This window comes from Manis pentadactyla, chromosome 11 (assembly GCF_030020395.1).
Source record: "Manis pentadactyla isolate mManPen7 chromosome 11, mManPen7.hap1, whole genome shotgun sequence".
In the NCBI taxonomy this organism is placed as follows: domain Eukaryota; kingdom Metazoa; phylum Chordata; class Mammalia; order Pholidota; family Manidae; genus Manis; species Manis pentadactyla.
The window spans coordinates 47,215,549-47,234,368 of record NC_080029.1 but is presented as its reverse complement, the minus strand read 5'-3'; the positions used below and the strand labels follow the sequence as shown (position 1 = coordinate 47,234,368).

The following is an 18,820-nucleotide window of genomic DNA, read 5'->3' as shown; positions in this document are numbered from 1 at the left end:
TAACAGAGTAAATTCTTCAAGAGGATAGTACAATTTTAAATGTGTGCACATACTAATAAAAATACTTCAGTAAAACTGAAAGAAGTGAAAGGATAAGACCAACAACTATAGTTGAAGAGTTCAACATTCCTTTCTTATCAAACAACTTGACCTATCATTTACAGAACATTCCCACTCAGTGACAATGTACATTCTTTACATATACACTAGAAAGTTTTAAATTCTTGGGATAAATCTCACTTGATCATGATGTGTATATCATTTATATACTGCTGGATTCAATTTCCTAAAATCTTTAAGGACTTTTGTGTCTGTGAACAAAAATCATTAAAGAGATCATAAACTGGTCTTCATCAAAATTAGAACTTTTGTTCTTTAAAAGACAGTGAAATAAAAGGGTAAGCCACGGACTAGTGAGAACATATTCACAAAACATTTAGCCAGTAAGTTTTCCATATCTGGAATATACAAAAAAAATGCTTACAACTCAATAAAATGATAACCTGCTTTTTAAAAGGGAGGCAAAGAATTCAGCAGACACTTTACCAGAGAAGATACATGGGTGGCAATTAAGCACGTGAAAAGAGGCTCAACATCATCAGTTATGGAGGCAATGCACATTAAAGCTACAAGGAATTATTACCCCACATTCGTTAGAATTGACAAGAAATGACAAAATTCAAATGATCCTTCATTTCTTTTTATTTATGTTTACAGAAAAAGTAATTACTTTTACTCCTAAAACAAACTTTCTGTATAAGAATCCTTATGTTCAACTTAACTTACCCAAAGGAAGTTACTTTTATAATTAAAAATAACTTCTTTTAGCACACTGAGTTTCAGTTAATCTGAGTTCTGTCCTGCTACCATTGTGAGCTTTCTCTATCCCTGCCAAAGAGATTCTTCTTCACAAGAGTAGAATGAACAGAAAGAGAAAAAATGTGAATGAATTAGTGTATGTCTAATGTTACTGGATATATACTAATGTCTGAGACCCAAGTAACATGTTATATTGATGACATGGAATGGTAGCAAGCTCTAGACACAGAATATATTCCTTTATAGAAGTAGCTCTACATTTTTTCAAACTTTGGGAGATTTTTTATTTCTTCTTAACAAGGCTCTTCATTTGTAAAGTCTGTGTTTCAGAATACCATGTTCATAAAAGAACTTAGCATGCTTTGCCCAGTGTTCTTTTCAAAAAAAGGAAGGAATATATAACTAAAAAGTTCATCATTATATAAAAAGCATTTTCTTAAAAGTTAAAAAAGAAAACAAAGATAATTTTTGCCAAATAAAATGCTTGGAAAGCAATCCATCAAAACTCACATGCTAAGAATAGATAATCTGAATAGGCTCACACCTATTAAAGAAACTGAATCAATAATTAATAACCATCCAAATCAGAAAGCACTAGGGCCAGATGGGTTCAGGGGTAAATTCTACCATTTTTTCTAATTTCACTAGAGATATAATTGACATACAGCACTGCGTAAGTTTAAGGTATACAGCATAATGATTAACATATATTGTTAAATACCACAGTAAGTTAACATTCATCATGTCATAAACATAAACATGCACAGAAGTTTTTTTTCCCCTTGTGATGAGAACTCTTAGAATCTGCTCTCTTAACTTTTAAATATGCCATATGGCAGTGTTAGGCTTATCATGTTGTACATCAGTTTCCAGTATTTTATCTGATAAAACTAGAAATTTTTACCTTCTGACCACATTCATTCAATTCCCCTACTTTCCACCTCCAGTAAACACAAATCTGGTTTCTTTTTCTTTGAGTTTGTTTTGTTTTTAGTTTTGTTTTAGATTCCACATATAATACAGTATTTGTCTATCTGACTTCACACTTAGCATAATGCCCTTAAGGTCCATCTATGTTGTCACAAATGGCAGGATTTTATTCTTCTTTATGGCTGAATAATATTCTGTTGTGTGTGTATAATGTGTGTGTGAATATATATACAGAGAGATCACACAATTTCTTTATCCATTCATCTATCAGTGGACATTCTGGAAGATTTCACTTTGGGAGGTTGTTTCCATGTCTTGGCTACTGTAAATAATGCTGCTATGAACATGGGGGTGCAGACAGTTCTATGACATAGTGTTTTCCTTTCCTTTGGATATAGTCCCAGAAGTAGAATTGCTGGCTTATATATAGTAGTTCTATTTTCAATTTTTTGAGGAACCTCTATACTGTTTATCATATCGGTTGCACCAATTTACAATTCCACAAACATGCACAAGGGTTCACCTTTCTCCACATCATTGCCAGCATTAATCTTGGTCTTTTTGATGAGACCTTTTAATAGGTGTGAGGTGGTGGTATCTCACTGTGGTTTTGACTTTATTTCCCTAATGATTAATGATGATGAGTATTTTTTAATGTACCTGTTGACCATTTGTATACCTTCTCTGGAAAAATGTCTTCTGGTCTTTTGCCTATTTTAAAATTAGATTATTTGGTATTTTTGCTGCTGAATTGTATGAGGTCTTTATGTATTTTGGATATTAACCTGTTATCAGATATATGGTTTGTAAATATCTTCTCCAACCTCCATAGGTTGCTTTCCATCTTGCTGATCATTTCTTCTGCTGTGCAGAAATTGTTTTGATGTAATCCCACTTACCTATTTTTGCTTATGCTATTTCCAAAAAAATCATTGCCAAGCCCCATGTCAAGGAGCTTTATTCCTCTCTACCAGACACTTAAGGAAGAAATAATAATACTTCTCTTCAGAAGACAGAAATAGAGGGAATACTTCCTAATTCATTCTATGAGGTTAGCATTATTCCAATACCAAACCCAAAGACATAACATGAAAAACTATAGACCAGTCTCTCATGAACACAAATGCAAAACTCTTCAACAAAATATTAGCAAATATGACCAAACAATGCATGAGATGAATTAATGAATTATACACTGTGACCAAGTGGGATTTATGCTAAATATGCAAGGCTGGCTCAACACCCAAAAATCATGTAATTCACCAAATCAAAAGCCTAAAGAAAATTCACATGATCACGTAAGTAGGTATTTTTAAAAAACATAACAAAAAGCCAACACTCATTCACGATAAAATTCAGTAAACCAAAATAGAAGGGAACATGTCCTCAACTTGATAAAGAATATCTACAAATACTCTTCAGCTACAAAACATACATGCTGGTGACAAACCTAAAGATTTCACACTTAAGGTCTGGAACATGGCAAGGATGTCCTTCCTCTTTTACCACTGCTTTTCAACGTCATACTGGAAGTCCTGATTAATGCAGTAATATGAGAAAAGGAAATAAAATGTATACAGGTTGAGAAGGAAGAAAATTGTTTGCAGATGACACGACCATCTCTATAGAAAATCTAAAGAATCAACAAAAACTCCTGGAACAAAAAAATGACTGTAGCAAGGTTGTAGGACACAAGTAAATATATAAAAGTAAACTACTTTTAAAAATACCAGCAATGATGGAGCTGGAGGGTATTATGTTCAGTGAAACAAGCCAAGCGGAGAAAGAGAAATACCAAATGATCTCACTCATCTGTGGAGTATAAGAACAGAGGAAAAACTGAAGGAACAAAACAGCAGCAGAATCACAGAACTCAAGAATGGACTAACAGGTACCAAAGGAAAAGGGACTGGGGAGGATGGGTGGGTAGGAGGGATAAGGGGGGGGAGAAAAAGAGGGGTATTAACATTAGCATGCATAGGGGGGTGGGAGAAAGGGGAGGGCTGTACAACACAGAGAAGACAAGTAGTGATTCTACAACATTTTGCTACGCTGATGGACAGTGACTGTAAAGGGTATATGGGGGGACCTGGTATAGGGGTGAGCCTGGTAAACAAAGTATTCATCATGTAAGTGTAGATTAATGATAAAAAAAAAGCAGTTCCTGTGTGGTAACCTCCAATGAGTTCTACACAAGGGTATAAAGGGCATATAAAAGTGTAGGCAAAGGGTCTGTTTGTGTTTATACAGAGGATCAAAGCCCAATTGGGCTACCCAGAAAATGAACTAAGATACGATATGAAAAAGAACTTCCAACATCAGCACTCTCGGGAAGACTCATGCCAGAAGATGATCATCAAAAAAACCCCAACAAAGATCCACGCACTGCTACAGCTGTAGATGCACTCATCCCACCAGTTCCTGGACTTGCCATGGGAATGAAGGAGATATCTAAGCTGGCCTGTGCATACAGTAAAACAACAAATTTGACTGGATCTATACTGTTGGAACTCAACCAAGAATTAGGAGAAGTGCAAATTGTAGCGCTCCAAAATCTTACAACTACAGACTATTTACTGTTAAAAGAACATATGGGATGTGAACAGTCCCCAGGAATGGGTTGTTTTAATTTGTCTGAATTCTCTCAGACTGTTCAAGTTCAGTTGGACAATATCCACCATATCATAGATAAGTTTTCACAAATGCCTAAGGTGCCTAACTGGTTTTCTTGGTTTCACTGGAGATGGCTGGTAATTACAGGTATGCTTTGGTTATGTAACTATACTCCTATTATGTTAATGTGTGTGCGCAATTTAAGTAGTAGCTTAAAACCTATACATGCTGAAGTTACTCTACAAGAAGATATGTCAAAGAAATAATCAATCTTCCCATGTTTTCTTCCACCTGCTACTTCTATAGCTTTTCTTCTTCCTTCCTAATTACAACCCTTAAATAGAATTCGTGCCACATATCGAATTTACCGAGTATCATAATTCTTCCAAGTGGTAAAGACACCTCAAGACAAATGCTGGGCATAGAAGCCACAGGGCATAAATATGCAAAGAAGTAAAAAGCTAACCTTTTCAAACAATAAGGCTTTTCTCTCACTTACCAACTTAACATTTCCCTGTATGGCCCCGGAAGATGACTGGTTAGCCAGAGACGGGTAAGATTCCTCAAGGGAGGAACAACCTAAGACAGGCACAGTCGCAGGGGGGCCATCAGGTGAGAAAATGGGGATCAACAGAGGTGAGGCTTAGAACCCCCCCCCCCAACCTGTTCTGAGAGAAATCTTCTGCATACGTGGATGTTTTATTGCCCGTGTCTAGCTTGGATTAACACATAGTCTACAGGCACACACCTGATCATCTACATTTGCTCTCTTACAACACTAAACTATGTTTTCTACCTTTATCTGGTATCTACCTACCACTTCAGCATTTTATTAAAAATAATAATAATAAAGAGAGAAATGTGGTATCCACATATAAATCAAGTATAAAAATCAAATGAATAGTCATATTTGAACTGTTTATAGTTCATAATGCATGAGCAAAACCGAAAGCTTCTGTGATGACTGCCCTTGTAATGTTCACCATGTAACTTATTCACTATGTAAGAATTTCTACTCCATGTAAGAACTTGTTCTTTATGCTTCAGAAGATTGGAGACTGACGAAAATTAGGCTTGGGGTGGATTAATGATTGTGCATTGAGCATTGACCCCCCTATACAGAATTTTATTGTTATTAACAACCATTTGATCAATAAATATGAGAGATTCCCTCACACACACACACCCACACAAAATATATATATATATATATATATATACACACACACACACACACACACACACACACTTCCAATTGTAAAATAAATAAGTAACTGGGATGCAATGTATAGCATAAGGAATATAGTCAAAATATTGTTAACAACTTGGTATGGTGATAGCTGGTGCCTGGAATTGTCATGTATATGAGTGTTGAATCACTGTGTTGTGCACCTGAAACAAATGTAATACTGTGTGTCAACTACCCTTCAATAAAAAATAATTATCTAAAAAAAAAAAAAAAATACCAGCAATGATCAAGTGGAAATGAAAGGTAGAGCAAATACTACTGACATTAGCACCACAAAGTTAAATAAATAATAATAGTTATAAATCTATTCAATCACAAGATTGATATGAGGAAAACTATAAAACTGTGATGAAAGAAATCAAAGAAATAAACAAATGTTCACAGATAGGAACACTTAATGTTATTGTCAAGATATCAGTTCTTCTCAACTCAATCTAATGATTCAATACCATCAAAATCCCCACAAGTTATTTTATGTATATCAACAAACTAATTCTAAGGTTTACATGGAAAGGGAAAAATCCAGAATACCCAACACAATATGGAAGAAGAACAACGTTGGAGGACTGATACTATTTGACTTCAAGAATTACTATAAAGCTACAATAATCAGGATATGGTGGCATTGGCAAAAAAACAGCAAACACATCAATGCAACAGAATATAGAGCCAAGAAATAGAATATAGACCTAGAAAAATATAGTAAACTGATCTTTGACAACAGCAATACGACGACGAAAAGGTAACTTTTCAATAAACAGTGCTAGAACTGGATATCCAGATGCAAAAAAAAATGAATACACATTACATAATCCAGACATTACACAAAAATTCATTCCAAATAGACCACAGACTTAAATATAAAATGTAAAACTATAAAGCCCCTAGAAGATATCATAAGGAAAAAATCTAGTTGAACTTTTTGATACAATAGCAAAGGCATAAGCCATAAGAGAAATAATGCATTACCTGGACTTTATTACAATTAAAAATTTCTGCACTGTGAAAGAAACTTGTCAGAGAGAATGGAAAGATAAACCAGAGATGGATAAAATATTTACAAAAAACATATCTGATAAAGGATTGTTATCTAAAATATACAAAGAACTTCTAAAATTCAACAATAAGAAAAACAACCTGTTTAAGAAACAGGCCAAAGATCTTAACAGACAACCCACCAAAGATATACAGCTGGCAAATGAACATATGAAGAGATGCTCTACATCATATGTCATCAGGAAATGCAAATTAAAATTACAATGAGACCACTACACATCTATTAGAACGGCAGAATCCAGAACACTGACAACACCAAGAGCTGGTGAGGATGTGGACAATAGAACTCTCATTCATTGCTGGTGCAAACGCAAAATGGTACAGCTACTTTAGAAGACAGTTTAGCAGTTTCTTACAGAACTAAACATATTCTTACCATATGAACCAACTATCAAAACACACTCCTCAGTATTTACCCAAAGGAGTTGAAAACATATACACAAAAATCTTCATATGCATGTTTATACCAGCTTTATTTAGAATTGCAAAACCTGGAAAAACTAACATATCCTTCAGTAGGTGAGTGGATAAATTGCGATAGATCCAGACAATGGGATATTATTTAGTACTTTGAAAATGAACTATTAAGCTATGAAAAGACATGAAAGAATCTTAAAAACATATTACTAAGTGAAAGAAGTCAATCTGAAAAGGCTACATACTGTATGATTCCAACTGTATGACCTTCTGGAAAAAGTAAAACATTGAAGAAGGTATAGACTAGTGGTTGCCAGGGGTTAGTGGGGAAAAAGGAATGAACAGGCAGAGCACAGAATATTTTTAGGGCAGTAAAACTTATATTATGATTGAGAATTTCTGTGTCCCTTTATCCCCCTCACCCTCCCTACCCACCCATCCTAACTCTTCCCCCATGATCAGTACCAATCACTTCTCATTATCTATGAATCTACTGCTATTTTGTTCATTTTGTTTTGTTTTTAGATTCCACATATAAGTGAAATCTATGGTATTTATCTTTTCCCACTTGGCTTATTTCACTGAACATATACCCCCTAGGACCATCCATGTTGTCCCAAATGGAAGAATTTTTCTTTTTTATGGCCGAATAATATTCCATTACATATATGTACCACTTCTTCTTTATTCATTCATCTACTGATGGGCACTTTGATTGCTTCCATATTTTGGTTATTGTCAATAATATGGCAATAAACATAGAGGTACATGTATCTTTTCGAATCAAGGATTTTGTTTTCTTCGGGTAAATTCCTTGAAGTGGAATTACTGAATCATATGGTATTTCTGTTTTTAGTTTTTTGAAGAGCCTCCATACTGCTTTCCACAGGGCTGCACCTTGGTGGGTTTTTTCCTCAAGTTTCAGTTACCCACTGTCAATTGTGATCTGGAAACAGATTTTCCTCCTTCTGATATATTGTCAGAAGGTCAACTGTAGTTAACACTATGTCACAATGCCTGTTTCACCTCACCTCATCACAGAAGGGGAGGTACAGTATAGTAAGATAACTGAGAGAGCAACTACATTCACATAAGTTATTACAGTACATTATTATGTTCTACTTTATTATTATTGTTGTTAATCTCTACTGTGCCTGATTTATAAATTAAACTTTACCACAGGTATGTACATATAGGAAAAAATACACTATATATAGGGTTGATTGAGTACTATTGGTAGTTTCAGGGGTCTTAAAACTTATCCCTTACAGGTAAAGGACTGCTATATAACCACTTAGGAAAATATTTTGACAGTACTCTGAAATGAATTTTGTATACATTTTAAACAGTTCCACTTGCTACTTCTACATAAACAGTCAAGAGAAATTCCTGCATATGTGTACAAAACTGCTAAGAAAATAACACAGCAATGACAGTAACATTGTTTAAGGAGATACATACATAAAGCTATGGATATATGCATGCATGTGTATGTGTATGTGTGTTTATGTATTGTTAAAAGTCCTGCAAATATACACAGTAAACTTATGACAGTAGTTGCTTTGTAAATGGAAATTAGAAGAATGTCAGTCAAGAATTTTACTTGTATTGTGTTGACTTTAAAAGTTTGGCAAATAATGAAATGTCAGCTATTAATTCTAGATAATAGGAATTAGGCAATTGTTATATAATTCCTTGTACTTTTCTATATTTTAGTTTTCTTAAAAAATTCCAGTATGCATAATTTCAATCATTAGATCAAAATAATAACATCCTGTATCTACCCCAACTCTATGGTACAACAGAGTTATGTACTAGTCAGTGATAATGGTTCACATTTTCTCTGATAGTTGAATACTTCCTATCATATGACATGCCTGGGTTAGCCAAAAGTAATCCACGTGTTGTCTCAGACAGCATAAACAGAATTACTATATGAGTGTTCAAATTATAGACTGCTTAAAGAACACAACACTCATGGTCATTTCCTTAGGAGTTGTGTCAGGCCTTCAATAAGAAGTGACACAGTGTGCCTGAATCACTAAAATGAAATGGTGACTTTAAGGGAACACTACAAGCCGATACATCCTCTCCGAAAATAATGCCTATTCTGTTCTCCTTCCATGAAAATAAATTGTCATCAGAATGAAGTATTATATAATAACAAATAACTGATAGACTTCTAGGAAGGAAAAAAATCTCTACTGAATTCCTCCTGTTTCACCTTAATTCACTATTTCTATCTTACCATAATATGAAACTTTAAGAATAAAGTAAAAACTTCACATACGCATACAAAAATGGGTATCTCACTCCCATCCCTACTCAGACAAGCTAAATGGCAGTCATCAGTCATATATATACATCACACAACTCATAATTCCATGAAGAATTTAATACTTACTAAAAGTCTTACAGATGTCAGAGACAGCTTTGAAGACTCTATCAGAGAAATTCACTTTCACCTTCACATACTTCATGTTGGGAAGTTGCAGGCGTAGGAGTTTGTGCTGGGGGGTGAACTGAAGCTTAGCATCTGCCTGAATGCCATACTTATCCAAGGTCCAATGTGTCTTAAGGAGCCAAGTTCTCTTCTTTTCCCACCAGAGAGCATGGTCAGACCAATCTTTTTTTACATCTATGAAAATAAACAAACAAAACACTTACTAATCACAAAGATTAACTTGGAAATTATAAGCAGAAAACTAAATAACTGGTATTTAATACAATTAAATACTAAGTCCCTGTTATGTGATAGGTACAAAACAAATACTACACAGCTGAGAAAACACTCTCTGCCATTCAAAGCCAAAAATAAGATAACTGAGGCAGAACACAAAGGGTAACCAGTAATGCTCAAATAGGGTACAATATGGGATACTCGTGACACACAGAGTAGAAGTACTCTCTGCAGTCATTTGGAGAACAGAGAACCCTGGGACTGGAGCTAGAAGGAGCAGTGATGAAGTGGAATTGGGGGGTTCCAAGCCAGCCTTGAGGAATCAACAATATCCTGATAATAAAGTGGGTGGAAAGGCTGAGGTTTGCGAGACTGCAGAAGCACACTGAGGTGGGTAAGAAAGTGGTGAAAACGGAAGTGAACAAAAAAGTAATATCCTGGGTTAAGGAACAGAGCATGAGCATGGCAAAGGAAACATCCATAAACAACATTCTAGAAACAGAAAAAAAAATTTAGTAGAAAAAGACTTTCAACTTCTAAGACATTTAAAAAAATTTTTTATCAGTGAGTACTTTAATGGGAGATTACTTGTGATTATATTGCATTTTGAAATTTTAATATTTGTTTTGGGAAAGCCCAGTCAATTATGTCATTTGAAGTCTGGCTGCAGAAATACTTGTAAGTGCTATTTCATTCAGTTATGACAAATGTATATAATAACCTGCATCTTAAAATTATTTTCAAGCATAGATTTTATCAACTTTTAGAAATAGCAAATCTGGCCTACCTCACAGAAGACAGCCAAGGTTGGTAAATTTTCATGAACCATGCATGAGGTGAATGGTCACACATATTATAGATGGTTTGTTTTTCAGAATAGAAAACCCAAGGCAGAAAGAGAATAATGGTAACCCAGAAGACTAAGGCTGATGTGAAGTAAATTGGTGTATGTAGCTATATAAATACTTTCTTCCTCATACCCTAGAGCTCATTCACTTCTGCTATACTATATGGTACCAGTGTCAACCATGAAGGAAGCTACATCACATACTCCCAGTGGGAGAAGACAGGAGGAAAAAGCAGTACCCTGCAAATAAAAATAATAATGCAGTATATAAACACTGACTTAAATCATTTGGGTTATCCCCAAAAGTAATCCTGAGATGATAACTTTGGTGCAAATAGCTTTTGGGAGGCAAGAGAGATAACAGGAAGCACACTTGAGGGGATTAGCAAAAATAAGACAGAGGAAGAAAAGTCTATTAAGGATTCATTAACTGCTGTGGATAACTGGAGTTCAGTCCGGCTAGAGACCCTCTCTGAGCAATCATGCAGGACATGCCTTAGAATTGTCCTACTAAGGAAGAGAAAGCTGGTGTATCTTGTGCAGTAATCCTTCAATAAGGGTTGCTCCTAAGGCCATTAAATTCCCAGCACTTCCCAGCTGTCATGCACTGGGCTGGTCACCCTGCACTCTGGCAGAGCAAATGCATGAAGCCCAAAATACTTACTACCTGGACTTGTACAGAAAAATTCTGTAGGACCTTGATGTGGCTAAATCACAACTTTCCATCAGTTGGGCTTAGAACTATGACATCAGGAACAGGAACCTCCCTCCTGATCTTACCATCAATTCCACCTTGGTTTTTCACACCAGAAGAGAGGCCCACCTGCATCCAGCAATAATAAGTAAAGACAAGAAGGGTATATAATCCAAACATTATATACTAGACAACACTATGAGGAGTCTACTTACCCAGAGAAGGTAAGAAAATCTTATTGACTAGCAATAATGGTAGACTAGTCTTTTTTTACTAAGATATTATTGATATACTCTTACGAAGGTTTCACATGAAAAACAATGTGGTTATTATCCATATTATCAAGTCTCCACCCATACCCTATTGCAGTCACTGTCCATCACTGTAGTAAGATGCCACAGATACAATATTTGCCTTCTCTGTGCTACACTGTCTTTCCCATGACCACCCACACCAAGTGCACTAAATATAATACTCCTCAATCCCCTTCTCCCTCCCTCCCACACCCCTCCCCTTTGGTAACCACTAGTCCTTTCTCTGAGTCTGTGAGTCTGCTGCTGTTTTGTTCCTTCAGTTTTGCTCTGTTGTTATACTCCACAAATGAGGGAAATCATTTGGCACTTGTCCTTCTCCACCTAGCTTATTTCACTGAGCATAATATCCTCCAGCTCCATTATGTTGCTGCAAATGGTAGGATTTGTTTATTTCTTATGGCTGAATTGTATTTCATTGTGTATATGTACCACCTCTTCTTTTATCCATTCATCTGCTGATGGGCACTTAGATTGCTTCCATACCTTGGCTATTGTAAATAGTGCTGAGATAAACATAGGGGTGCATATGTCTTTTTGAATCCGGGATCTTGTTTTCTTTGGGTAAATTCCTAGGGGTGGAATTCCTGGGTCAAATGGTATTTCTGTTTTTAGTTTTTTGAGGAACTTCCATAGTGCTTTCCACAATAGGTGAATTAGCTTACATTCCCACCGGCAGTGTAGAAGGGTTCCTGTTTCTGTGAATCCTCACCAGCATTTGTTCTTCGTGTTTTGGATGCTGGCCATCCTAACTGATGTGAGGTGATATCTCATTGTGGTTTTAATTTGCATTTCCCTGATAATTAGCAACGTGGACCATCTTTGCATGTGCCTGTTAGCCATCTGAACTTCTTTGGAGAACTGTCTCTTCATATCCTCCGCCCATTTTTTAATTGGGTTATTTGCTTTTCGGGTGTTGAGGTGTGTGAGTTCTTTATATATTTTGGATGTTAACCCCTTGTCAGATATGTTGTTTACAAATATATTCTCCCATATTATAGGATGCCTTTTTGTTCTGTTGATGGTATCCTTTGCCATACACAAACTTTTTAGTTTGATCAGTCCCATGTGTTCATTTTTGCTTTTGTTTCCCTTGTCCAAGAAGATGCATTCAGGAAGAAGTTGCTCATGTTTATATTCAGGAGATTTTTGCCTGGGTTGTCTTCAAAGAGTTTTATGGTTTCATGACTTACATTCAGGTCTTTGATCCATTTCGAGTTTACTTTTGTGTATGGGGTTACACAATAATCCAGTGTTATTCTCTTGCATGTAGCTGTCCAGTTTTGCCAACGCCAGTTGTTGAAGAGGCTGTCATTTCCCCATTGTATGTCCAGAGCTCCTTTACCATATATTAATTGACCATATATGGTTGGGTTTATCTGGGCTCTCTAGTCTGTTCCGATGGTCTATTCTGTTCTTGCGCCAGTACCAAACTGTCTTGATTACTGTGGCTTTGTACTAGACCTTGAAGTTGGGGAGCATAATCCCCCCAGCTTTATTCTTTCTTTTCAGGATTGCTTTGGCTATTCGGGGTCTTTTGTGGTTCCATATGAATTTTAGAACAATTTGCTGTAGTTCATTGAAGAATGTTGTTGGTATTTTGAAAGGAATTTAATTAAATCTACAGATTGGTTTAGGCAGAATGGCCATTTTGACAATATTAATTCTTCCTAAACATGAGCACGGGATATGCTTCCATTTATTGGTATCTTCTTTGATTTCTCTCATGAGTGTCTTGTAGTTTTCAGAGTACAGGTCTTTCACCTCCTTGGTTAGGTTTATTCCTAGGTATTTTATTCTTTTTGATGCAATTGTGAATGAAATTGTTTTCCTGATTTCTCATTCTGCTAGTTCATCATTAGTGTATAGGAAGGCAACAGATTTCTGTGTATTAATTTTGTATCCTGCAACTTTAAATTCAGATATTAGGTCTAGTAGTTTTGGAGTGGAGTCTTTAGGGTTTTTATGTACAATATCATGTCATCTGCAAAGAGTGACAGTTTGACTTCTTCCTTACCAGTCTGGATGCCTTTTATTTCTTTGTGTTGTCTGATTGCTGTGGCGAGGACCTCCAGTACTATGTTGAATAAAAGTGGGGAGAGTGGGCATCCTTGTCTTGTTCCCAATCTTAAAGGAAAAGCTTTCAGCCTCTCGCTGTTCAGTATGATGTTGGCTGTGGGTTTGTCATATATGGCCTTTATTATGTTGAGGTACTTGCCCTCTATACCCATTTTGTTGAGAGTTTTTATCGTGCATGGACATTGAATTTTGTCGAATGCTTTTTCAGCATCTATGGAAATGATTATGTGGTTTTTGTCCTTCTTTTTGTTGATGTGGTGGATAATGTTGATGGATTTTTGAATGTTGTACCATCCTTATATTCCTGGGATGAATCCCACTTGATCGTGGTGTGTGATCCTCTTTATGTATTTTTGAATTTGGTTTGCTAATATTTTGTTGAGTATTTTTGCATCTATGTTCATCAGGGATATTGATCTGTAGTTTTCTTTTTTGTGGTATCTTTGCCTGGTTTGGTATTAGAGTGATGCTGGCTTCATAGAATGAGTTTGGAAGTATTCCCTCCTCTTCAATTTTTTGAAAATCTTTAAGGAGAATGGGTATTATGTCTTCTCTAAATGTCTGATAAAATTCAGTGGTGCATCCATCTGGTCCAGGGTTTTGTTCTTGGGTAGTTTTTTGAATACCGATTCAATTTCATTGCTGGTAATTGGTCTGTTTAGATTTTGTGTTTCTTCCTTGGTCAGTCTTGGAAGGTTGTATTTTTCTAGAAAGTTGTCCATTTCTTCTCGTTTATCCAGTTTGTTACCATATAGATTTTCATAGTATTCCGTTTTTTGTATTTGTCATGTCCATCGTGATTTTTCCTTTCTCAGTTATGATTCTGTTTATGTGTGTAGACTCTCTTTTTTTCTTGGTAAGTCTGGCTAGGAGTTTATCTATTCTGTTTATTTTTTCTTAGAACCAGCTCCTGCTTTCATTGATTCTTTCTATTGTTTTACTCTTCTCGATTTTATTTATTTCGGCTCTAATCTTTATTATGTGCCTCCTTCTACTGATGTTGGGCCTCATTTGTTCTTCTTTTTCTAGTTTCATTAATTGTGAGTTCAGACTGTTCATATGGGATTGTTCTTCTTTCCTGAAGTAGGCCTGTATTGCAATATATTTCTGTTTTAGCATGGCCTTTACTGCGTTCCACAGATTTTGCAGTGTTGAATTATTGTTATTTGTCTCCATATATTGCTTGGTCTGTGTTTTTATTTGGTCATTGACCCATTGGTTATTTAGGAGCATGTTGTGAAGCCTCCATGTATTTGTGGGATTTTTCATTTTCTTTGCGTAATTTATTTCTAGCTTCATACCTTTGTGGTCTGGGAAGCTGGTTGGTACAATTTCAATCTTTTTGAATGCACTGAGGCTCTTTTTGTGGCCTAGTATATGATCTATTCTTGAAAATGTTCCACGTGCACTTGAGAAGAATGTGTATTCTGCTGCTTTTGGGTGTAGAGTGTTCTGTAGATGTCTGTTAGATTCATCGGTTCTAATGTGTTGTTCAGTGCCTCGGTCTCCTGACTTCTTTTCTGTATGGTTGATCTGTCCTTTGGAGTGAGTGGAGTGTTGAAGTCTCTAGAATGAATGCACTGCATTCTATTTCCCCTTTTAATTCTGTTAGTATTTGTTTCACATATGTAGGTACTCCTGTGTTGGATGCATAGATATTTATAATGGTTATATCTTCTTGTTGGATTAACCCCTTTATCATTATGTAATGTCCTTCTTTGTCTCTTGTGACTTTCTTTGTTTTGAAGTCTATTTTGTCTGATACAAGTATAGAAACTCCTGCTTTTTTCTCCCTATTAGTTGAATGAAATATCTTTTTCCATCCCTTCACTTTTAGTAACACCAGTCTTTTTTACCCACAGAAAATAGCAGGTAAGTAACAATAAAGAAAAATTACACAAAATAAAAGCAGAAACAGGACACCAGAAAAGATCTGATGTGTCAACAGTGCACATGCCAAATGACAAAAACAAAGAAAAGCAGGCATTCTGACAGCAAAAGAAGTAGACAGTGTTAGAAGACGTAATGGTTGGACTGTGAAAGCCTATGACATATAGTCAATCAGAATTTTGGTAGCATTCTTAAAGACTAAAAATGTCAAGAACCTAATCAGCATTAATTATAGAGTGATCACTACACCAGGATAGGAACAAACTACATCTATAAAATATTCATTAATTCAACAAATAGCTATTGAACATATACTATGTGCCAGATGGTACTGTTCTAATGCTAGAGATTCAGTGATGGGAAAAACCAAGTTCCAGCATCTTTGAAGATGTTCAACATGATTAGGAGGAGGTAAAGAAAGTAGTAGGAGATGGCTTTAGACAGCTAGGCAGTAGCCTTGCAGTCATAAAGCTGTGTAGCTTTTATTATGAAAGAAGGCACTAGAGCAGCAGTTTTTAGCCTGTTTGATATTAGAATTATCTGAGCAACTTGTCAAATATACTAATGCATGGACCCAGCCCAAAGCACTCTAGGTGTGGGTCTGGGTACTGATTTTATGTAGAGGAGTGATTTATGTTTCATAATCATCACTGATAATTTTGAAGAACTGCAGGGACAGGGGTATGCAAGGGTGAACTTGAGAGACCATGCAAGAAGTTAATGAAGAATTGGAAATGATGAAAGCTTGAATTACAATGGCTGGGTGGTGGAGGAAGTAGAAATAAAGAATATAGACTTTACCTGAGTATTTTGTTATAATGGGGAGCAGAATAATAGAAGGCAGGTGGACATAAAGCATACAGCAGGTCCAAGGAATATTTTTTGTTTTGTTTTTTAAGAAGAGAAAGTTATTTCAGTATTAGAAACAGTGATTAAAAATGATCCTGCAAAGCTTAAAACATATAATTATTATTTAATTTGCTCCTCAGCAAAGAGTCACTGTATCACAGTTCACTTCAAACTTTTTAAAGCCTTAATTAAGCTCTCTTAAATATCCAAAGACAACCTCCCACCTTCTAGAAAATCCTTCTTTGGTGCTGGCTTTGTATTATACTATGAATATTATTTTGAAAGTAGTATCTACACATCACATCTCACAACTGGCTCCACTCTGAATATCACAAGAATATATTTATTCTATCCAGAAGTAGCAAAATCACATTTAATACACTGATCAAAATCCTGAGAAAAATATGGTATGCCAACTGAGAATCATTCACTAAGGCAAATGTAAGAACCAACTCCCTATCAAAAATACTTCATTGCACAAATAGTGTGTGTGTGTATAAAGCAGTGTATCTTAATGCAACAACTCCTGAAAGTACCCAAGTTGTCTAGTATATTACAGCATGGATTGTCTCTACAGTGGCAAGTTAAACCATAACAACATGCTATGCAACCGTAGCTTGTACAAACACTGTGTGCACAGCAGATTTCAGATATCAACATACAGATTTTTATATTCTTCTAAAGACTGAGTAGAAGCATAACAACATGCTGACTTAAAAAAGAAAATGGGATCATGGGAAGATGGCGGTGTGAGTAGTTCAGAGGAAATCTCCTCCCCAAAACATATATATTTATAAAAATACAATAAATACAACTATTCCTAAAAGAGACACCAGTGGATGCAGTACAACAGTCAGGACACATCTACATCTGCGAGAACTCAGCAACACACGAAGGGGGTAAGATACAAGCCACGGCCAGGCAGGACCCGAACGCTCCCCCACCCCAAAACCCAGCGGGAAGGAGTCAGAACGGGGAGGGAGTGAAAGCCCAGGACTCCTAAACAACCAGCTCCAGAAATCCGCACCCGGAACGCAGACACAAGGTGCACGGGGTGCTGGATATTAGAGAAACGGAAAAGCAAAACCTGGGAGCAGGTCCCCGCAACCGGCGCCCCTGAGACAAAAGAAAAGTGAGTGCTTTCTGCAAGTCTTAAAGAGACAGGGACCCCATAGCTGGACGAAGTTGTCCCAGCAGCTGGGAGTACCGGGGAAACTTAGGCGCCCTAAACGGAGGCAGTGCAGCTCTGAAGCCCCTCACATGACTAGGCAGCCTACCAGTCATTCCTCCAACTGGAGCGGACCCCGACACACGGGCCCAGTAGCAGGAGAGTGGGAGCGCGTGCCTGGGGCGGAAGCACTAGAAGGAACTGAGAGCAGATCCGTGCACTGCAGAGCTAGCCCGCAGCGGTGCGACCGAACAGCCTGGATGCGGCTCACTGTGCACCAGCGGCAGTGAAGTCAGAGCCTGGTAGAAGCCTGCGCAGAAAAGCGCCGCGCGCACCAGCAGCAGAGCCAGAGAGAGCAGGCACGCTCCCAGGAGCCAACCGGAATCCCAGCCCAACGCACAGCCGCCCGGGCCAGACCCAAAGACCGCTGCTGGCGCACAGCTGCCCGGCAGGGTTGCCGCTAGCATGGAGGAGTGCACCTGGTGTGCCTGCCACTCCCCGCAGGGCTCTGCGCTGCTCTGACGGACAACCCGCCCACAGCAGCTTAGGAAATTAACCCGGTGGCTGCTCCAGGAGTGCAGGTAGCCATCACAGGCAGCGGAGAAGGGCAAGGCATCCAGCAAGCAGGAAAGGACTTTCTTCTCCCAGGTGACACACCCGCAACCTGCCTACAGCCACTGCAATCACCATGAAAAGGCAAAAAAATCTGGTCCAGACCAAGATAGTTACACCTGAGAAAGGATATGCAGAGGCAGACCTAACCAGTCCCCCTGAAAAAGAATTCAAAATAAAAATCATAAACATGCTGACAGAGCTACAGAGAAATATGCAAGAGCTAAGGGATGAAGTCCGGAGGGAGATTACAGACGTCTGGAGGGAGATCACAGATGTGCGGAGGGAGATTACAGAAGTGAAACAAACTCTGGAAGGATTTATAAGCAGAATGGATAAGATGCAAGAGACCATTGATGGAAGAGAAAACAGAGAATAGGAATGCATAGAAGCTGATGCAGAGAGAGATAAAAGGATCTCCAGGAATGAAACAATATTAAGAGAACAGTGTGACCAATCCAAAAGGAACAATATCCGCATTATAGGGGTACCAGAGGAAGAAGAGAGAGAAAAAGGGATAGAAAGTGTCTTTGAAGAAATAATTGCTGAGAACTTCCCCAAACTGGGGGAGGAAATAGTTGCTCAGACTATGGAGGCACACAGAAC

The 18,820-nt window shown here is 37.2% G+C and overlaps 1 protein-coding gene across 4 annotated transcripts in view; it reads right to left on the bottom strand.

Annotated features, from left to right (window-relative positions):
* Positions 1-18,820, bottom strand: part of FERMT2 (FERM domain containing kindlin 2) — a 94,915-nt gene that overhangs the window by 42,981 nt on the left and 33,114 nt on the right. For all 4 annotated transcript variants that reach the window (XM_036918085.2, XM_036918114.2, XM_036918103.2 and 1 more), the window contains exon 3: positions 9,489-9,722. In XM_036918085.2, the coding sequence (XP_036773980.1) occupies positions 9,489-9,722 (234 nt within the window). The remainder of the gene's footprint in view (positions 1-9,488; positions 9,723-18,820) is intronic.